The sequence below is a fragment of the Osmerus mordax genome, chromosome 8, assembly GCF_038355195.1.
Source record: "Osmerus mordax isolate fOsmMor3 chromosome 8, fOsmMor3.pri, whole genome shotgun sequence".
Taxonomy (NCBI): domain Eukaryota; kingdom Metazoa; phylum Chordata; class Actinopteri; order Osmeriformes; family Osmeridae; genus Osmerus; species Osmerus mordax.
Genome location: NC_090057.1, coordinates 11,032,222 through 11,054,965, shown reverse-complemented (window position 1 = coordinate 11,054,965; position 22,744 = coordinate 11,032,222). Strand labels below are relative to the sequence as shown.

The 22,744-nt window shown below is 42.1% G+C and overlaps 1 protein-coding gene across 2 annotated transcripts; it reads left to right on the top strand.

The window, feature by feature from the left end:
- Positions 1-4,021: 4,021 nt before the first annotated feature.
- Positions 4,022-21,943, top strand: xrn2 (5'-3' exoribonuclease 2). Of its 2 annotated transcripts, XM_067241995.1 has the most exons (31): positions 4,022-4,203; positions 4,582-4,709; positions 4,796-4,907; positions 5,027-5,138; positions 5,297-5,355; positions 5,443-5,532; positions 5,709-5,781; positions 5,914-5,964; positions 8,036-8,193; positions 8,296-8,370; positions 8,573-8,706; positions 8,797-8,854; positions 8,974-9,081; positions 9,385-9,429; positions 9,614-9,754; positions 9,904-9,948; positions 10,555-10,649; positions 11,341-11,476; positions 12,877-12,984; positions 13,120-13,209; positions 13,360-13,432; positions 14,083-14,166; positions 14,389-14,486; positions 14,578-14,657; positions 14,769-14,825; positions 15,427-15,495; positions 15,766-15,894; positions 16,465-16,574; positions 19,884-19,944; positions 21,284-21,446; positions 21,707-21,943. In XM_067241995.1, exons 1-31 carry the CDS (start codon positions 4,129-4,131, stop codon positions 21,767-21,769), a joined length of 2,880 nt encoding a protein of 959 aa, XP_067098096.1. In that variant the 5' UTR covers positions 4,022-4,128; the 3' UTR covers positions 21,770-21,943. The 2 variants fall into 2 exon arrangements, with proteins under 2 accessions (XP_067098096.1, XP_067098098.1); XM_067241997.1 differs by lacking the exon at positions 9,904-9,948.
- Positions 21,944-22,744: the final 801 nt, after the last annotated feature.

Sequence of the window (22,744 nt, the reverse complement as noted above, 5' to 3'; positions counted from 1 at the left end):
AAAAATGAAATTAAAGCCATTTTCCGTCAAGGGCCTTCAAGGTCAGTGTTTTTATGAAGGAGAGTCTCTGAGCAGGCCCTCTGGGAGAACACAAGAATGGTAGGCAAGCTTTTCTCTAGGTCAGCAGTTACCTGAAATGAGAGGTCCTCGGGAGCAGCTGTGCCTTCACTGTGCTCTAGTGTGGTCATGTAATACACCCTCATGTCTATGGGAAGCATTCCCATAGAAAAGTGTCTCTCTACACCCGCTCCAGGGTGTTATACTCATTTGTTTTTACCACAATTAGTCATAAGTAGACCTAAGTCATCAGTAGGTCTACTTGGCTCCAAGTCTTGTTTGTTGATATCAAAGGGCACTTAGTTTGGTTTTGTCATTAGCCATTCACAGTGATGTTGTATATTCTAACTTTCAGGGCATGGGTCAATATGTCTCTCACAATTTGGCCTGGATGAATGATACAAAATGTAGCTGAGACTATCATGCGACTGAAAGAAATGAAGAGACTATTTTGAATGATCCGCGAAATCAAACGACAGTGTATTATGAACATATGTGTGGTGTGCAGGGTTATGCCCGATGGCTAAAGAGAAACGACCAATGTGCAAATTCATGGCAAACCTCTTTTGAAAATTAATTGAATCACACTCCAGTTAAAGGCTAACCGGGGGAAACATGTTTGTTATTAAAACGCTTTATACTTGAAGCTCATCCTCTGCATTTCCATGCTAATGGGCAGGTAAGGGCTCTCACGCTCTGGTATTACTGGGCACACTAGGCTCCCTGCCAGTGGCATCCCTGTTTTTAACAGAGTGCTTTCAATTCACATCAATTTAGCCCAATTAAACTGCTTTACATCCACTGAGAGTGTTTCAGAGCAGCATTACAAACCATCCTTTTCAATTAGCTATGATGAAAAGATCCATAACAGATCCTTTTGTTTTCTGTCTTCACATCGGGCCGCCCAATATATCACATATAGTCCTGTCCTAGCTACTTTACACTGGCTCCCTGTTACCTTCAGAATTGACTTTAAGGTCCTTTTCCTCACATACAAAGCTCTACACGGACAAGGACCTAGCTACATTGCTAACTCCTTTATAAACTACACACCAGCTAGAACACTGCGATCATCAAATGCAGGCCTATTAGAGGTCACCAGAAGCAGTCATAAGAAGATTGGTGATTCGGCCTTTGTCAATTACGCCCCAAAACTATGGAACAAATTACCCATAAATATTAGGGAAGCAAACACTCTACCTACCTAAAACCTACCTTTTTACCGAAGCATTTAAGTAATTTTATCTCAAAAGGGTTTTCCTACTTTTAAAGTTGTTTCCTCTCTTGAACAGAGATCTTATTGGGATTTTTATTTTTGTTTGAATTGTTTATCACTTGTATTATTGTTTTTATAGATTTTCTGTAAAGCACCTTGAGCTACAATTCTTGTATGAAATGTGCTATATAAATAAAGTCTTACTTACTTACTTACTTACATATGAAACCTTGTTTACCAATTGGTTACCAAACTGAATCTACTGGCCGCCACACATGGTCATCTCTGCCAGTCTGCAAGCCAAATCATTTGAAATCTCTGATGAATGCACAGTGGGAAAACATGTTTGTATAGATACCGTTATATGGTATTCTTATTTGACATGTTATGGATTCATATGCAGTAAATACATTAAAAGAGAGAGACAGACACACTTCAACATTACGAAATGATTCCGGTTTGTTTAGAAGACGTATCTTCTAAATTGTAGCCATTATTGGCCCTGAATTTAACCTGCAGACAAAGCAGATTATGATCCTGCATGTGTCTCACATGCAATCAAAAATCTCTACTGGTTCTTTATTCTCACAGACTGAGCAGAAATGGATTCAAAGAGGCTCTGGCGTGAAGACATCCTCAAAGAAGCACAGACCTCAAGGCTCCATCAGGACCTTGGAGGCATAAATTGATCTATTATACTATGTGAATTCACACTGAGCTTTTCATGTGCCGGGATTTTTTTCATCCCAGCCAGCAGATCAGCGAATCAAAAGAAGCTAAAATAAATAGTTGGATGGAAAATTGGATGAAGACATATGGCTTATGTCTGTATTGGAATAGTTTGAATTATAATGTTTTATATGGCACAGTGCATTTTCTTCTGTGCATGACACATTCTTGATGGAATGTTCTTTACTTTTAGATGGAGTGTAGACATTCTAATGCCGGATAGCTTGTTCCCACAAGTTAAAGGACCCAGTAAAATGTGTTTAAAAATGTATAGAGACCACTGTTGAGTTCAGATAAAAACAACAGATGAGCACTATGATGACAACAGCAATCCAGGCTCTTGAGGCCAATCACTATACTGCTGATTACAGTTTGGGGTACAAGGTTTATCTGTAAGTATATGGATCATCAGTTGCAGAATTGTTGGTAAAAAAAAGTCAGTTGTGTTAGTGCCAGATACAAGCCGACTCATACTCAGTTTTGTGAGTAAGCTCATCTGTTCCAGGCCGATTCATTAAGTAATTGGTTTCCAGTTGTTTACATGAGTATTAAGCCTATTCAGGAGCCTTTGAGAGTTGCATTGTTCAATGTCTCATGTTATGAATGCGAAATGAGATGGGTTGTGTGTGTGTGTGTGGAGGGGGGGGGGGGGGGGGGGTGGAGGTGGTGGTGTTTCTTATTGGCAAAACATTGAACTGAAATGAATGCAGGCTTTGGCTACTGCACTGAAATGCATCGAGTGTCACAAGACATTATTTAAATAGATTTTAATGGTTAATTCAGTGACTTCTCTGTACCACTTATTTGATTATTCCTTAGAAAAATACGAGTTTTCCCACCATGCAATGGTGGTGCAATCACAGTGGTCATCATACTTAAAATCATCCACAAAGATGTGTTTTTTTTTTTTACTCATTGTAATTGCCTGTTTAAAGTTTTGCTATAAACATGAGAGGGACAACAATGACTGTGACCTGCCGGTGGAGGGCCCTCTCCCTCTGTGTGGTGGACATGGCCTCTGGCAGAGCTTATTAGTTGGGTCACTGCAGGAGCTCTATAGCGATTTATTGATTTATGTATAGAGTTGAATAAAATATTGAGAGTAAGAAATGGATATTGCATATATCATAGGCTAAATTGTTTTCTAACTTTTCTTTTTTTACTGCAAACAAAATTCCTTTGGCTAGATAAAATGCTAAAGGTTTAGCCTTATTTCTTCTAATTGACAGACTATTTTTAAATACTTTTTTTTTTCTCCATCCAATCATAAAATATCCATATTGCAAATTAAATATATCTGCTATAGACTGGGGCTTTCTGAAAATACTGTCAGAAATGCGTTGTGAGTTAGGCCTACATCATTTTGCACTGACGCCTGCGTGTCACCCTAGTTACTCTGACACTCAGATCATTGGCTACTTGAGCTATCATACTATTGACATTGACTATCTTTGCTAGGTGAAATTCCCTACAAAATGAGCTAGTGTCAATGTTTATGGAAATGGACATTGAGGTAGGCAAGTGTTTCCATCAAAGCTCTTTGGGTATTTATTCTGTCTTGAAATCAGATCCTTCCTGTCTGAAGTATAACAGCTGATGGACGTTTTGTCCGTAATGGGACAATGCATAAAAGAAAATCTCAAATGAATCTAATATGTGTTGCTATGCAAGCTATTACTACTAACAAAATGCAGTATCACAAATATAGCAGACTAGTAGGCTAGTATTTTTCAATTGCGTACGACTCTCATCTCTTAAATATTATTGTATGACAGGGTAGTCTTACATAGTAGATTAGCTGAAAACACCAATGCTAATAGCAATTCTATAGTTGAAGATCTTACTGAATACAACTTTTGCTATTTTGTTTAACACTCGGTTTTCTCAGGATGCGGTAAAACTATCCTAGAATAGAGTCCACTTTTTAACCACAATGCAAAGTGGCGCTCTATGAAAAATGGATAACGCATAAACCGCAACCGGAAGGTTTTGTTAAACAACCCGGAAACAAATGTAGGCCAGGAACGTTTCTTAGGAGCCCGTACTACAGCAGTTGTTTTAACCAAGTGTTTTGAAACATTTTTTATATTAACTGGTGTTTATTGCTTGTATATAAATTACGGGAGATGGGAGTCCCCGCATTTTTTCGTTGGTTGAGTCGGAAGTATGCGTCAATTATTGTGCATAGTGTTGAGGAGAGGGTAAGTGTTTGTAGCCAACATGCTATTGCCAACGTACGTGTTAGCTTGCTAGCTAATAGGTTTTATGAAGGCCATGTGTAATAGTTATTGTTATTGAATATAGCTTGAACTGACGCGTCTTACGTCAATGTTTGATTTCACCAATTCATGGCAGTAGTTTGTAATTTAAATAGAAATGAACGAATTAGCGATCGGTCTTTCTACACTAGGAATCGACGTAATGAAAGTAGCTACGCCACACATTAGCTAGCTAATGCGCGCGTGCAGTGTACTAGTGCACCGCACTTACTCACAGGTGGTACCTGTATTGCGCAATACACTTTGATGTTGTTACGGTTGCACTGTTATTTATTTGGTCAAAATGTAATTTTTCCACAGTCGAAGGAATGCAATGGTGTGCGTATTCCCGTGGACACCAGCAAGCCAAATCCGAATGAAGTGGAATTTGACAATTTGTACTTGGACATGAATGGGATCATTCACCCTTGTACACATCCTGAAGACAAGTTGGTCATACTTTTTGCATGTTTTGATGCATGATATTTTATCATGATCGATATACAACTGCTAAAGTAAACATTTACCTCTACAGGCCTGCACCCAAAAATGAAGATGAAATGATGGTTGCCATTTTTGAGTACATTGATCGTCTTTTCAATATAGTTCGACCAAGAAGGGTCCTCTACATGGCTATAGATGGAGTGGTAATTTTTTCTTTTCCTTCAACCAATTACCAAAGGTCATAGTGGTAGCTAAATAATTGTGGAATATAATACAAGTATAGTCACAGTTTTAGCTGACATAATTGCTTGTCTTTAAACAGGCCCCCCGAGCCAAAATGAACCAGCAGAGGTCCAGGAGATTCCGGGCGTCCAAGGAAGGGACAGAGTTGGTTGATGAGAAAAACAAAATGAGAGAGGAGGTCATCCAGAGAGGTGCCTATATTCAGAACATTTACTCTAACAACTACAAAACATCTAAAGCACTTGAAACAAGACCATCTGTGGAATTATGTCATTGATTTTGTCTTGTTTTTGTGTTTGCTTATTTGAATCCTCAATCAAACCTGCTTTTCTGTAAAAAAATTGTCTAGGAGGGTATCTTCCCCCTGATGAAATAAAGGAGAGGTTCGACAGTAACTGCATCACCCCAGTGAGTCAAATAGTTTGACCCATATTTAAATGTATTTAAAAGCCTCTCTGAAATGCATAACACCACCAAAAAATTTTTGTCTCCTAGGGAACAGAATTTATGGACAACCTTGCAAAGTGTCTCAGATACTATGTGGCAGATAGACTCAGTAACGATCCTGGTTGGCGTAACATTACGGTCAGTATTATGACTTTGTTGGTAGGGAAATATGTAAGTCCAGCCACTACATTGGTTTGTTCCTTATACAAATTAGTCACATGATTCATGATACTATGCATGGTGTACTGGAGTGCGTTATTTGGTATTATGCATGGTATCCGTTTTATTTTATATTATATTTTATATCTACCTAGGTTGTTTTGTCTGATGCCAGTGTTCCAGGTGAGGGGGAGCACAAGATTATGGACTACATCAGGAGGCAGAGAGGTACCAGAACATAAGTGACACAAGGCTTACTGTGACCATCATGTTAGCCTTTCCTCCACCCAAATACTCAGATCAGCCAGAATGTCATTTAACTTTCCTAAACGTTATTCCCTTTGTTTTTTGTTTTTTTAGCTCAGCCTCACCATGACCCGAACACCCATCACTGTCTTTGTGGGGCTGACGGTAAGCTGGGATCTCATTCACTCAATAATACTGGCAAGCTTGAGCCTGTGACAACTACAACGATGTAGTGTCTGTGTACTGGGTGTAAGCGGATTGAGACAGTATTGTATTGCATACGTGTCTTGCACTGGATGTCCTCCTCGTGTTAACACCGTGTTAATAATGACATGTATCATGACTGTTGCTTAGGCCCTGTAGAGGAAACAACCTGAACCCAGTCAAACTCCGAGCTAGTCGTTTCTCTCTCCTCTATGATATAATATGTCTTGGCATGTTTAGATGCATTATGATTCTTTCTTCAGAATATGATAAATGTTTGCTATAGTGGTCGTATTTGGGATATTGGTTGATTCATTAACTAAGTATGTCGTCAGTAGTTCCTGCTTTTTAGTTGCCGGGTTTCAGTTTGGTCTCTGGTTCCTGCAGTGGAAACGCTCTAGGTTAGTTCTTAGGGGCGGGAATCTTTTGGTACCTCACGATTCGATGTCTCGATTTTTGGGGTGACGATTCGATTGAAAATCGATTCACGATTTTTCAGAGATTTTTTGAATAAAATCAACAACAACAAAATATATATAAATAAATAAATTACATAATTATTATTTTTTGATTCACATACATTTGTGAATCGATCTGAATCGCGATTCAAATGTGAATCGATGTTTTTTTTTTTCACCCCTAGTAGTTCTGTGGTATAGTTCCAAGTTTTGGGGTATCGTGCCTGAGGTGCAAACACAGCTAATCACAGTTTTAGATGGTAAGGCTGCCATCTTTATCTTACACTCAGGCTGTGGGGCTTGTCTGACTTCCACATGGACCTGTAGTGTTCAGCCCTCCCACACACTACACCTGTGTCTGGTCTTTCTTGGATCCTGAGGAATAAAATACTATGTTCGGTGACAAGTCGTTTAAAATGCACATTTTCCATCATCTGTTTTTAAGAATATTAGGGTAGTGGGGAAAAATTACAACTATTGTATTGGTAAGGTGTTCTGATGATGATATTTTATAAATGATAAAATTCAACTTGAAATCCAAATCTAATCAATGTGTCCAGTCCACATTAATTTGTGAACAAAACAACCAATCTATCTGTAATTAAGCTTAGTAATGAGCAGATGGTTAAAATGGAGAGTGCTTTGTAGATGAAGGAAGATGGCTGGGGCTAGAGAGAGCCAGCTTTTTTTTGCTGTTGAGGATGGTTAGGCTGTAGCCTGAAAAACCTTTGGTTACATTAAATGTGCTAGTATACAAACTCAAGTTTTCTTGAACGGCTGCATATATAGCTAGTAAATTGAACAGCTTGTAATTTATTTTGATTTTTATATTACTCGTAGGTAAAACAGAAATTTGACTTTTGATTGTAGACATTGAAATGTTTTTCACAGAAATAACACAAAAGTACTTTTCTTTTTTTTTTAAGAATGCAAAAATGCTTGTCTATTCAAACAACAAAGATGAATTAATCTTATATTATATTAATGGACAGTGGCTGTTGCAACCAAATATGGATAATAATACAAAACACAATTTTTATTCTACAGTTCAACATCAGTCAAAGAAAAAGGTGTACATTCGAATGTGATTGATATTTTTGTTGTGAAACTGTTTTGCCAGTTGCAACTCTTCAGGTCTGGATGTGAATGAATATGGGGATCAGTCTTTCCGCTATCCTAATTGTTCTTGCTTATTAATGCTTGGTTAAAGCATTTAGATTGGCTGCAATTATGTAGCACACAGAACAAAAAGATGCTGCATTCAGTGGTTTACACTGCATTCGGTGGACAAAGGAGGACAAATATTCGGTGTAATTAGATTGAAGAGGAGCTTGATACATTTGCCCCCTAAATGGATGAATTATGCCATTGTACATTTGTATTACCAATGCATGTGCATAATAATGTATGTCCGGCCCACGTAGGATTGGTAATGTGAATAGATGGAGCCTGCAAAGCCTTCTCATTGTCTGATAACAATGCACGCGGCGTCCCTGGAAACGGGGCTCCTTTTGGAAAGTTTTCCGTCACGAAATGAGTTGAAATCGATTTTGGATGTTGCTTTGTTTGCTCAGCCGATCTTATCATGCTGGGGCTGGCCACACATGAGCCTAACTTCACCATCATCAGGGAGGAGTTCAAGCCCAACAAGCCCAGGCCATGCGCTCTGTGCAACCAGATGGGTCATGAGATCAAAGACTGCCAGGGAGTGGCCAGAGAAAAGCAGGGAGAGGTAAGTGAATGTGTTCAACCCCCTACCCTACTCCTCCCCGCAAATAGATTTCTATGGCATTCTACAATTGGACAATAACCAATTCTGTGGATGTTTCTCCAGCATGATCAGTTTGCAGACACTATGCCGGCTTCAGAACAAGAATTCATATTCATAAGACTCTCTGTGTTGCGTGAGGTATGTGAAGACTTTTAAAATAATAAATAAAATAAATTGTTTTCAAGTGAAAGATGTTACATGTACTTTATTGAATGGGACCTTTTTCTATCTCGTCACCGTGGCATTGAAAGTAATACGAAATCCTCCCTCTCAATCTTCAATGGATGTATTAGATGTTTGTGGGTTTGATATTTATCAAGGCCTCCTTGCTTTTCTGCAGTATCTGGAAAGGGAGCTGACAATGGCGAGTCTACCCTTTCCCTTTGACTTTGAGAGGAGTGTTGACGATTGGGTCTTCATGTGTTTCTTCGTGGGAAATGATTTCCTGCCTCATTTGCCGTCGTTAGAAATAAGGTGAGGCTGACAGCCGACAAATCCATTACAGCAGTTCATCGGCTTTCGTGACATTTCAAAGGTCTCGACTTGATTTCCTTTTGTTTTTAGAGAGGGTGCCATAGATCGGCTGGTGGGCATCTACAAAGATGTTGTCCACAAGACCGGAGTGAGTATGATCAGTAGTGCCTGTCTGTTTCAAAGCCAGGCTTCAGTTGTACCTTCTTGCCTGAGTGCTTGCTGCTGTTTCTCCCATGCCGACACGCTTCATCTGTGGTCTCCTCACAGGGCTACCTGACAGAGAACGGCTTTGTCAACCTGGAACGAGTCGAGCTGATCATGCAGGCAGTGGGTGTGGCCGAGGACAACATCTTCAAGAAACGCAAAGATGATGACGTTAGTTTGCAGGATGAACAGTGGCTTTAGCAGCCAATTTAGTCTCTCTTCAATAGGTCATATTTTGCTGTGGCTGCACAGGAAGATGGGAGATTGCCCATTTGGGTTGCATGAACAGCTGCAATGTAGGCATCTGATTAAAATTGCTCTCTGGGGGAGGTACTAGCCATTGATACTCAACTAGAATTTGGTCTAGTTTAGGGGGTGGCAATTTTAGGAATTCAAAGCCCAGTGAATAGCAATTTTCTGTTGCTCTTGTTGTCAGCTGCACTGTTTGTTCACATAATTGTGTTTGTCTTGTAGGAGGGCTTCAAAAGAAGAATGAAGGAGAAGAAAAAGAGAATGAAAGTAAGTGATACAGATGTGTCCATTTGAATTGAAGTCCTCTCTGTTTATTGTAATGTGATGCCAAATTTAATTTGGATTTGTTTTGACAAAATGCTTTGAAATGACCGCCGAATAAAAAGAAAAAAGGCTTCTTTTGGTTTCCGCGGGTTTCTGGAGTCACACTGTCCGGCTTTGTGTTTCCTAGGCCCAGCAGGCCCCGTCCTACCTGACCTCTGGTCAGTTTGCCCCTCAGGCCCTGGGTGGTCGAGGCAGACCCCAGCCTGTGGAGAATGCTCGGCAGCAGGCCTTCGACATGAGGATGCAGTCCAGAGAGCAGCACAACAAGGTATGCAGCCGGGAGCCTGGAAATTGTGCTTTGAGTTCACATTGAACCCCGTTCCCTAATCAGAACCCAGAACCGGACCCATTTGGTTCCAGAACATGAGAAATGAGGAGTGTAACAACGCTTCAAGGTTCTGATATTATTTTATTCAGGATGCCGCTCAATCCCTGAAGGCCATGATGAAGAATGGTGGGAAGGTAGGTGTTCTGAACTTAACTGATCTAGACATCTAGCATCTAGACTTCTTACTGCTTGTGTGCAAACATTACAGCCGAACCTCGTTGAACCATAGAGCATAGTTAAACGTATTCTGTAGGTCGATTATTTCATTGATCCTTCATGGCTAGGGTCAGGTGTGTCGTAAGAAACTGTTAGTGCTTATATTCACTCACGCTTTGCTTCGTAAATGCCTGATTGAACAATGTCCCAAGCAGCTATTTTGCACATGAATAAGAACTTCACAAAAGAAGCATGTTTAAGAGAAGGTTTCCCATTGTGCAGAACAGCTTGTTGTATTTCCTTATGCCCAGGATTTTTTTTTGCCATTAAAGGAAATGTCCTTCCCTTACTAGTAATGTCCTCTATAATACTCTGCAATATTCAAAACTACAAAAGTTAGTTTGTGACCCAAGGTTTCACATAAGAAGTGTGTGAACAAAATGAATACATGTAAATAAATGTAATGTAACATAAAAACGAGAAATGGTCTTTTCTAAAGGTGCCCCGGGTAACGACATTCATTTAAGTTTTGTAATCTCCCCATTCCCCCCCCCCCCCCCCCCCCCATCCCTGCTGTCGTCCAGAGCTCTGCCGGGCCCAGTGATGCAGCGGACGGCCGAGGCCTGAAGAGGAAAGCCGATGACAGCGACAGCGAGCCCGAGCCTGAAGACAACGTCAGGTAAACCCGGGGCACGAGCGCTCCTGCCAGAACGGCATCCAATCCAGGATAAGGCTCTGATTTATGCCTCAACACTTGCAGCACGGGCTCTTCGGTTGCTCCTCTGTGGCTTCCCGATTCTCATCAATAACCCCCTCCCCCCCCTTCATCTCACACACACACACACACACACACACACACACACACACACACCTTCCTGCAAGTCATTAATATGGAAAGGAGGAATATTCTCATAAATTCCTCTGTGATGTGCCTGCCAAAGCTGTTAAATCCATTGGGCTAAATTGGTATTCATGGAGGCTTTCCGGTTACAAGTCGTCGCTCCCAGTGGGCCAGAGTGGAGGATCGGCTAGACAGATGCTGTTCATCCTTGATTATGTGCAGAATGGCATACCAATCTACTTGTATGTCGGAACCATTAAACTACTCCAAAAGGTGCAAAGTTTCGCTGCATGTCTACACGGACGCGACTACGGTGGTCGAAGCGCGCTGATGGAATTCAATGCTGCATGGAAGATGGAGTCGAGTGCATTGTTTGCATAGAGCCCGAATAACTACAGTTGCTGCAACTATGGTTGAATTGTTCCCCGAGTTGATCGCAATCAATGAAAAACTTTTCGACGGGCGGTAATGGACGCCCGCTGGTATAGCCAGTTTTGTGTCACGTTCTTCTCACAATGTGCTCTGGCAGGTTGTGGGAGGATGGCTGGAAGCAGAGATACTACAAGACCAAGTTTGACGTCGACGCCACCGACGAGGACTTCAAGCGCAAGGTGGTCCGGTCCTATGTGGAGGGCCTGTGCTGGGTCCTGAGGTACTACTACCAGGTACAGAACCCGCCGAAGGCCTTTTTACACACGTGCTCACCCACGAGACGAACCAGCTGTTCTGAAATCATTTTGCGGGGCACACCGTTTTTTAAGGGAGAACCAGCCAACAGTGTCACGGTGTGGGAATATACCATGGAGCTGTTTATTTAGGACGGGAATCGAGCTGCCCTCCTCTAGTTTGTTTGCTTTGCCATCGGGAGCCCCAAACGCACCATGTATTACTTTGTACGTCAGTTGATAATGCAGATCTTGATCTTTAACTTAAAATTCAATAATTAGGCGTGGGTTCTCTTCAGAAGATCCTTGTCTGATTAGGCAGGAGCTGGGGGGATTTGTCAGCGGTAATTGTGCGCTCTGTGAATGCGGGGCTCTTGTGTTGACACCACATGCTCAGCAATCGAGGGCCGTCCCCAGGGGGGGATTCTGAGTGTATTCATTACCAAGCATCCCCCCCCCCACACCCCCCCCCCCCCACACCCCATGGATGTGGACGTGTCTGTTCTTTTCTGCCACACATTCAGGGGCTTGCCAACGTCAGACCTGTGCTGTGAACGTGCACACGCATCGCCAAATGTTCAGAGACCAAGGCAGCTCGTTTGGCTGGTGCCAATATAGGGAGCTAAAACAAATTGAACCGTGTGTTTATTTATTTAGGTCTTCTTTTTTGTCCTTTTTTTTTTTTTTTGAATGTCGTAGTAGTACCCTGCTTTCTAGTCAGTACCATAAGAAAGCACGAGACATATTTATTATTAATTTATAGGCTTTCAATTCTGGTATGGCTGTGGTGAATGTTGGTTTTTAATGTGATTTTGGGGTTCACACTTAATCATCCTCTAGGTGGAAAGCCACAACTTGTTATTTGAATTATTGTCTTTTTGTCATAGAAATGTGGCATTGAAATGGGAGTACCCAGTGTGTGCAGGGATTGTAGAATAGTTTGGAGACATCATTTTCAGAGAGAAATTCCTGCTAGCAAGGCAGTGAAGGTCATCCATGGGTATGCCTTTGAAAAGCTAATTCTGTAGCAGAGGAGAAGTTTATCTTATCTCATCTCATCTTCCAAGGCTGGATTTGCAGAGTTTATATTATTTTCAAGTATACTTTAGGGAAGGGGTGAAATTTAATTTGTATCCATTTTGTTAGTGTTATAAGGGTGAAGAGGTACTAAGCAGGTTGGCCCTTTGCGGGTCTTTTGGAAATGACTGAAATCTCATGAATTCAGCTCAACCCGTTGCTAAATAAACTTCAGTAACATTATAAATCCCTTACCACTTCAAAAAAAGAATTCCCAGTGGGGGTTTTTCCCTGCGCACTTTTTCAAGCAAATCAGCAAAGAGTTGGGGGTTGTTTTTTGTGTCATTGCTGTGGGAAACTCATGTTTGTTTGCTGATTGACAGGGGTGTGCCTCCTGGAAGTGGTACTTTCCTTTCCACTATGCTCCGTTTGCATCCGACTTCAAAGACATCAAAGGCCTGTTCACCGAGTTCGAGGTTGGGACCAAGCCGGTAAGAATGGACAGAAGGCCACTTTTTCCACTTGTCTTGTTCACGTTCTTTCCCGCTCTCGTGGAATTCTTCAGCCCAGTCCTTTCCTTGCACGACTAAGCCCGTTTCGTGCTCTGTGTGGTTACGTCTGGGTAGTTCAAGCCCCTGGAGCAGCTGATGGGTGTGTTTCCTGCCGCCAGTGGAAACTTCCTGCCAGAGACCTGGCGTACGCTCATGAGCAACCCAGTAAGTTACAGTGAGAACATCAGTCACAACTAGTACAGTTTCTTCAATACACACATTAGGCTACTTTGGCCTTGTGAAATTGCCAGTTTAATTTAAACGAAACAATGCGGTATGTTCTCTCGCGCTCAACGTTCTGCCCCGTTTCAACAGGACTCTTCCATTATTGATTTCTATCCTGACGACTTTGCGATCGATCTGAATGGGAAAAAGTACGCCTGGCAGGGTGAGTCGTCACTTACCACAATAATCCAATTTCCTGGTGCTTGTGGTCGTCTGACCTGGAGGGACTACGTCCAATAAGGGGCCAAAAATCGAGCAGAAAATGCCAAATGAAAGCTGACGGCCTGCTTTCACCGCATTGTCATTGGATCACTTCTAATCCAGCGGGGTAGTGCAGAGCCAATGTAAACATGACCACCATGTCACTGTCCAAATACTGTTACTAGTGCAGTGCCTTTGATGCAGCTGGTGATTGAGATGTCAATTACTGTAGTTTGTCAGTTGTTAATTGGAGTTTGTGCACACACAAAAAAGCTAATTGTTTCACAGTTTGATTAGAAATACTACCGAGCAGCCACGTATATTGTCAATAAATGTGTTATTTGGTTAACATAACCAAATTTGCTGATCTATACTGAAAATCCACTTTACACTACATTGAGGATCCACTTCATATTGTCTTGCTATTAGTTAGCTAGCTGGCATGTTGCGGCACTGTACTTCCTTAGGTCTTGATCAAGACACTGGGCAATTTTCTACTTCATACCTTCAGAGAACCTCTGGGGTTTGAAGAGAATCGAGCTACAAAAACTTGGAACACACAGATTCCCCTGTAACAATATTTGGATAACCTCAGGTGTTCCGTATTTGCAGGTGTGGCTCTGTTGCCCTTTGTGGACGAGCGCAGGCTGAGGGCGGCTTTGGATGACGTGTACCCTGACCTCTCCTCTGAGGAAGGTGAGCAACACTCCAACGGAGCCTTTCCACAAAAACACTTGTACTCTGTCCATTTCATCTACAGCTGGAATCGGAATCACACATGACCTTGGCATTCAGAACACTTATTATATTCAGTTTGGGAACAATGGAGCTACATATCACGTCTGTTAAATGAATAAGAATGTGAAACGGTGGGGGGGGAGAAAAAAACAATAAGCCCGGGGCTCCTCTTTTCTTCAGAAAAAAGGAACAGTCTGGGAAGCGACGTGCTGTTTGTGGGAAAGTCCCACGCTCTCTGCGACTTCATCCAGGAGCTGTATCTGACCAAATGTCACCAGGTAGGCAGAGCTCCTCACCATTTGAACGGGATTGGCCCCACCTTACAGTCCAAATGTTACAGATGGCTCAGACTCTATCGCTGCTCTCTAGGGAACTGAGATGCCTGCAGAGCTATGCCATGGAATCCAAGGGACACTAAGTCTTGATGAAGAGCCTATTCTACCAGATGAGTAAGCAACATCCGCTTCATTAGCACATTTTATGATTTCAGAGGACATTCTTATTTTGCTAGTACTCCATCCCTGGAGAAAGTAACACATTTTCTTCCTTTTCTCTCATAGGCCAGTGGAGTCTCCAATCCCTACGCTCCGAGACATTGCACAGAACAGTGCGATAGGGTACGGATTCTCTTTTTGTCATTATTATTTCTTTTTGTAACCTTAGATTCTGCCGCTGAACTCAGGTGGACAGGAGGACACGCAAGCAGCTGTTATGACATTGAGCTTTATGTGCCGGCGAATATTTGTTTACCCGTTCCCGCTAACAACATAATGAACGTTTGAAGGTGCACTTGAACCCCTAACCTCATACCGCCGCTCAGACAACTGAGCTTCCTGGAAGTCGCTACCTGAGGGCCCCAGTCAGCAGCTGTTGGAGTGTTCGCTCTCCAACTTCACATTTCACCTTTTTTGCTGCATGCGATGGATCTCCTCCATAGGATGAATTTATAGTGGAGTAGGTGAATGACATTGGAATTCTTGGCCTCAATGGAAGCAATGTTTTGAGGCTGTGCACCTGTCACTCTGGAGTCCTCGTGGTGTGTCTATGGCTTTTCAGGGTCCAGTTTCTATGGGGGGGTTGATCAAAATTAATATGAAATAATTGGTATGGTTCGCAGTGACTCCTGTATCAGTACGTCATATTTGTGCATATTTAGGTAATATATAAAATAAGTCATGGTGTTAAGATAGTAACGTTAATCATTTGTTTTCTTTACAGAATAAAGTATGTGGATCCCCAGTATGCAGAGGGCTTTGTGTTCAAGGCAGTTGTTCTTCCTGGGGCTAAGTAAGCTAACATCATTTTTCTTTCTACTGTGAGTTTTGCATATTTGTTTACATCGTGTGGATTACTGCACCTATGCTTTAAGAATATGTTTAGAAGAGTAGGTTTAGTGTAAAATGTGCATCTTCTTTTTGAAATGCTATGGTAATTAACACATTGGTAACACCTATTATCCTTGATGTATAGAACATGCCCATCCACAGAATATAATAGGTTTAATACAGGGAGGCCACAGTCCCTTATTTTGACCATTGTTCGGACCGTTCTTCTCAGGCTCCCTAACAAGGTGCTTAAGCCCGGGGACTGGGAGAGGGGCAACCGGGGCCCCTGGAGGCCCCAGCTTGGGTTCAACCCTAACCGACAGCAGACCCACCTGGACCAATCAGCCTTCCGTGCTCTGGGGTAGGCGCTTTCTGTCTACCTCAGGACCAGCTACTACTGTGCATCTGCCACTGTGGCTTGCTCCCCCCCCCCCCCCCCGGTGACCATTAAATACCCACGTTTGATTATGATCTAAGCTCTTTACTCTGTACATTCGTGCAAGGCTGAATTGTCATTAAGGAACCTGAATAATTGAACATCTGGCTGATACCGACTATAGCATGTTTTGGAATGAATTATGCATGGCGTTGAAGAAACGTGATGTATTCCGAATTATTTATTTTTTGGTCCACCAAATCCTTAATTTCGTAATTCAAGCAGTTATTTGCCTTGATGGGGCCAAACGGGCAGGTGCTCGGAGGCTGGTAATGAGGAAAACCTGGTATGAATCAGTTGGTTATAGAAGTAGGATTTTTCTTGTGTGGCTTTGAAAAACGTGTCACCGGTGTGCCAACATTGTAAGGAATGTAGCTACTATAACACGATGGACATTTGAGCGGATAGTTCGATTTTTGGGGCTCTTACTAACCAACAAAGCCGTAAACTGCAGTTTGGCATGCTTGTAATACTTTCTTGGTTTTTCCTTTCCAGTCACAGCATGAACAGAGGTGGACAGTACAGCAACGCCCCGCCCCCTGGCAACTACAACCGGGGGAACTACCGCCCCCAACACAGTGGCGGGCATGCCCCGTCTTTCCCACGTAAGACTCGCGAGCATGCGCATCAGCCATACCTCAAGACATCCAAACACCATCGCACCAAGGCTTTTCCCCATCAACTTGCACACAGCCTTTAGATGGTGATACGGCGCACATCCCAAAGCCAAATATCCACTTGCGTGTCTCCCGATTACATACTAGGAAGGCCAGCGGGCTCCTCCCTTCTTGGATGTTGTTTTTTTGGCCCAATCAGGACTCGAGGCTGACAAATGGTGCTTTTTTAAAGATGGTTAAAAAATAAACTTTTTTAAATACAATTAAATGGCCCTTTGTTCAGTGGACTGGGTGCTGGAATCACTCTATCTGGAGGGACAAATTCTCTTCCCCAGCACCTAATCATGGGCTCCTGCGTGCCCCTGGCCTTAGCCCTTGTGGTCCTCTGACAGCAGTTCTCCAATTTGACTTTGATGTGCCAATTTGCAAGTTGATGAATAATCTCATCTGGCGGCTGATAGCCTGTGGGGGAGTCGAGACTATTCTGGTGGCACTTGATGCAAATAAGGGTTTTTGGCTCCTCTGGATTGCGGCAGCGCCTCCCTTTTGCCTCCACTGTTCATTCGTGATGGTAAACTTGGCAATTAGCAGTGAGGGACTTATTTTTCTTTTATCATTATTATTTTCTTTTTCTTGAGGAGGAGTTATTTTGATTAAGGTAATCAAGGTTAATATCTGTGGCCCGTCCGTGATTGTGGACTTGTTCCTCTTTGCGGTGTTACTCTGCGTTTTTATCATGGAAATTCATGGTCCTAAGGCGATGGATCACTACAGGACTGTCTGCTATTGACAGCTATTGTTTACGTGACATATCCTAATAATTGAGTTCAAAGCCTTGGACATAATACACCTAGAGTGGCAGTGAAGGCTCCTTGTTTATTCAGTGTAGACTATTTGCATAAATATGTTCCAGAGGTGTTTTAATTTTTTTTTAAGGTGGTTATTAGTAATACTACCTGTGGATTGACTGAACACAAACGTTTTCTAACAGCAGCAATGCATGTTAAATGTAGGATGTACCATGTTGGACTCGTGATCAGTCAGTGACTGTCATCAGACTTCAGAGAATTGGCCATACATGAAAAACCAGTCAGGCGTTTGCAAATCATTAGTCTTACAGATAAAAGAAACCAGGTAAACCAGAGAAGTAACTCTTAGATTATCTAGAAATCTGCCATTTTGGGGCGAATGAGAGCTCAAAGGCATGCCTTTTGTTCAGATAAACCTTTTTCCTAGGGGAGGATCCACTAGGTGGGCAGTAATCACCCCAGCCTGGGCTAGGATGGGTCTTTGTGGTGGGGGTCCTGGGTCCCTGTTTGCTGATTAGGTGTTGGGAGACCAGGGTGGTAATGAGGCTGTCGAGTGGGTCTGCTGGACACACTGGCCCCCTGATAAAAGCCTTTGGGAGGATCCCATTTGATTGGATGTGTGCTGTAGTCTGGAGAGGGTTGAAACCAAAGTTAACTTCCCCTTTGACTGTGCCACTACCTCCTGTGGTGATGTGTCAACACACCGCCTCTGAAACATGCAGCGAGGTTTTGTTCGCCCTAATCAAAACAGCTGGTGTGTAATAACCAACTGGGGACACTCTGTTGGTGGCCATTATTGTGCTGACATGTAGTGACATTGTATTGTCGACTTTGTTGTGCTGTTGAAGTTTCAGCTCCCATCCATTTTTTATTGAGCCATGCGTACTCAAACGAGTCGTCTACGAAACCAGACTGAAAAGACAAGATAATTGAAAATGAATGTGAGGAAATGTCATTTGTTTGGGCTTGTTGTAATCCTGGTGGTACTACAGCGAATGCAGCGTGTTTAGAGGATTTAGAAGCGTAATCCTTAATTGTCGTTTGTATCACATGGGCCAGAGCTCCATAGAGTTTCAGATCATTGTTAATTAAGGAGATTGACAGGTGTCTACTTGTAATTCTCTCTTTGGAGTGACTATACGGACCCATCAGCAGAAGAGAGATGAGACGTTACAGGGTTCTAAATTAGACCAGAGTGGGTGGTCCTAAGTTGTTGGTCGAGAAGATTAATAAACGTTTGCCGAAAAACAGGCTGAAATGACTTGGTTCTGGCAAACTTGCCATTTCTCCCATTGTCTTTTTTAGTACGTCTGTTGATATTGAAGCTGAGCTCTGGTACTAAGTTGTGACTTATCGCAGGACTTGGCTATTCTACAAGTGGTCAATATAAATGTTTGTCATGCAGGGGTTTCTCCACAGCCTGGTCATATTTTACTTTTATCGTCCTCCCAAGTCCTCGCTCTATTCTCTCCTTCCCAAATTCAGCTGGGGGCCAAAGTTTCAGTGAACCTCCAGGCCAAACATACTATTTCCAACATCATTACCATCAAAGATTTTCTTACACCAGCTCAAATCCCGGTTTTGTAAATGACGGCCTTTTCTTCACTGAAATTCTTTTCATCCCACCCTTCACCCGCCCCTCACCCTCTTCTCCATCTGAAACACTCACCAGGCCTGCCCCTATAAACAAACAAGTCTGAGGCTTGCAGCTGGTCATTGCCTTGGCAACTGTGAATCTGGAAGCTGCTCGCTACTTTTTTTGTAAAAAGTGTGGCTTTGTGAAGGGCTCGCGGCGATGGAACCAGGGTACTTGAGTCATCCACAATGCCGCCCGCTGAATGCTTATTTCATTTTCAGGAGAAGAAATGCAAATGCTGCATTTTTTTTTTCTTTCCGCCCTTCCCTCAAACCCTATTGTGATCTGATGCTTGAATAGGCGTAATTTTATCATGGCAATTGTTTTCTCAGTATCGGAACATTAAAAATGCTTTGTTTTGATATTGGGGTTATGGCGGAATTGAATTGGGTTAATTAATTTCCCAATTTGGATAGCGCACACTGTAGTTCCGGCATAATGGAAAGTTAAACTGAACATTCAACCTGTTGGAAGTACTCCATTTACAGTGTCATGATTAGGTTTAAACATTAATTATGATTTTTTTTTTTCTGTGCATCATAGATGTGTTATCAAATATGGGACTTATTGCTGTTTACAATCCAAGTACGACTTAAGTAGAATTCCCTCCCCACTACCACCAAAACCAGAAAAGTTGAGGGAAAGGTTTCATCAATAGGCCAACTGCAACTCATAATGGATCATCCACCAAGTTCCACAATATCAAGTTTTTATGAATTTCTTGTTCACATTCTTGATTTAAAAGACACTATTCCACCTGCCAATTTTGTTGAATGTAGTATACTGTGTACATGACAAGAACTTGGATTAGAATAGACACTTTTTCAAAAATGTATCTTTTGTCCTGCTCAGATTCCAGGCAGCAGGGTATACTAGGAGCCCCTCCCCCGTACAACCCTCAGCAATACCCAAGGTGAGTCTTCTTTGTCCGCTTCTGTAACATGTCAGGAGGAAATCTTCTCTGTCTTTACTCAGCCTGAGAAATTCAGAGTAACTTTTCTTTTGGATGAAGTAGTGTGTACTGCATAAATACTTGGCGGCGCTCATGAACGTAGAACTTTTTGGGGGGATTGACCGACGGTTTTCACACTTGGGTTGGCGTTTTTAGCAAGTTGTTTTTGTCGGGTTTTTTTTTGTTTGTTTTTTTTCTTCCTGTGGAAGCACACCTACCAACTGTACATGCTGATAACTCCCTCCCTCTCATTTCTTATTTGAGGCCACCAGCCCCGCACCATGGGGGGCTTGGATCTGAATTGAAATTATGGCCGAGCTAAAACAAATTTCTCTCGAGGAGGTTTGTGGAACTTAATGAGGCATAACTAATGCTGCCGGAGCGCTATCATTTCCGTGCCGCAGCCACAGTGTCCGCACAGACCAGCTATTGATTCTGGCTCCAGACCTCTTGAAGGACTAATCAGGTTCTTTGGTTCAACTTTTCAGGCCTCCCATCCCCATTGTGCCTCCCTGTCACCTTAGGTCAGTAGTTATTAGCGGCGACTGAAAACAGTTTCTTTAACTACTTACGACCGGACCAAATGAAAATGCATAAGAAGGGAACCTGGAGGAGGGATTATGGATTCCACTGCTCTGCTAAGTCGGGCATTGGGAAAGAATGTGACATGGTTTGATAATGAGGGATGGGTCCACCTCCACTCTTTCCTGCTCCATTGTCGGCAATAAGACGAGACTTAATACGTTGGGGTTTGCTCCCAGATCGACACATTGTCGAGCTGTTGTTCATGGAGAGCTGCAGTGTGGTCGATGTGTGTTCATCGCCCAAGAGCAATGTGGTGCCCTCATTTCAGGGATGAGTGCAATTCATGTAAATATGGTTTATTTCATACTCTTGCGGGGTTTATACACAGAATGGCGTAAATTGGGTCGCCATCTTATCCTTTTATGAATTCAGCCTCTCGGTCTATACCAATTAGCAGGGATGTTGCTAGGTCACCATGGTCAATTGAAGGCTGCATCAATAGAACTTGAAAAGGGTTGTTTTTTTTGTAGCCATATCAGGCCTTCTGACATATTTCAACAAATGGTGGGTGGGACAAAATGATGGAGGGCCCAACACTCAGAATCCCCAAAACCCAGAATTGCATCGTCCTGCCGTCTCACAATACAAATTCTCAGGTGTTTTAATTAACGTAGCTAGGTCGAAGCCAAGCTGCACAACATTGACCGACGCTAATCCAAACTCGCCTTCAGGCTAGCGATTCTTGTCAGCTGACAACCACGTTTTGACTGTGCAGGCAGCAGTATGGTGGACAGGGCTGGGACCGGTCGATGCAGTCCCAAGGAGCAGCCTACCAACAAAACATGGCCCGGGGCCGTGGGGGAGGTGCTGGGAACTACCAGCAGCGCTACGACAACCGCCGAGATGACCGCAGAGACAACAGACCACCACCACCACAGGTAACTATTTGGCAACCAAGTCAAGTATAATCTCCAGCTGCTTAATGAAACCCAACTGTACGCATACATGGGGGTCATTGGAACTAGAACGGTCGATCAGTTCCACATTCTTTTGTGGGGCTTGTTTTTGTAAATTGCGTGCAAAGAACGTGCAACTGTATTCTAGCATATTTATATGGGGTAGGTGGGGACGGTTGGTTATGTGTTCACATTTGTGCAAAGAATTTAACTCTTAGCCTCTTTTTTTCCACTTTTTGTAGGGTTACAACTCTGGACAGGGTTACCCACCACCACCACCTGCCAGACGTTACGAGTGGAATTAATTTCAGATGTAGACAAGCTGAAGATTTTCTGTTTGCTACTTGTCTTTTTCAGGCTGTTAACTTGTGAAATGCTTTTTTTCTTATTTTAATTGTACTGAACCTGTTTTATGTACTGAATTTTTAAGATCTATGCCTGTAAAACTTGTATAAAACAAGTGAGTCAAAAGACGATTGCCATTGTGTATCGTTTTTCTTTCTTTAAAGATGCTGTACTACTTTTCCACATTAATACTGTTTGTTTATCCACACTGGGGTATAATTACTGACATTGGCCATAGCTTCCATTCAGGATTTGTTACTATTATTATTGGTCAGTATATGAAACAATAATAGTACATTCTAAAAAATAGTTTACTCACAAAATGTTTGTAAGTAAACTATTTTTTAGAATGTACTATTATTGTTTCACATAAGTGGAATCCATTTTAGTTTTGAAGAAATCTATTACCAACTAACAATTATACAGAGATTAAGTTTTTATGTTTATTTTTTATTAGCTGAAGTGTCAAATGTGTAACACAATGTGTACCTATATGACATTAACTCTACGCTATTGAATTGATAAATCCCTTTCACCAAAGCTCAGACGTTTGGCCAAGTCACCAGTGGCCCAAAACAGCTAATGTATCTCATAAATCACCCCCCCATCAAAAAAAAGATTTTACTTTTGATCATCTGAAACGATATACTTTTCTGTCCGATTTTGCATTAATTATTTTGTACATTTATTTATTTTTACATTTTGAAACCAATTATCTTTATTATTGCAATTCGTTATTATAAACGAACAAATCTCATATGCTTTCAGTCAAGATTTGTCTCCTCGCCGTCAGAAACTTGGCATATTTATTCATTTGCATGTGCACATTTCTGACAGTTTCGATAAAGAACCGTTTATTGACGCAGTTGAAATTAAATTGGTAATGAAAACATCAGATTACGGATAACGAATAATTTTACAAAGTATAGAACAAA

What these genes read in the sequence shown, in the direction of transcription:
- xrn2 (XM_067241995.1), top strand. Translation starts at nt 4,129, where the DNA reads ATGGGAGTCCCCGCATTTTTTCGTTGGTTGAGTCGGAAGTATGCGTCA. An exon ending in ACATGGCTATAGATGGAGTG is followed by an intron (nt 4,908 to 5,026) that starts GTAATTTTTTCT and finishes GTCTTTAAACAG; the next exon opens with GCCCCCCGAGCCAAAATGAA. An exon ending in CTGGTTGGCGTAACATTACG is followed by an intron (nt 5,533 to 5,708) that starts GTCAGTATTATG and finishes ATATCTACCTAG; the next exon opens with GTTGTTTTGTCTGATGCCAG.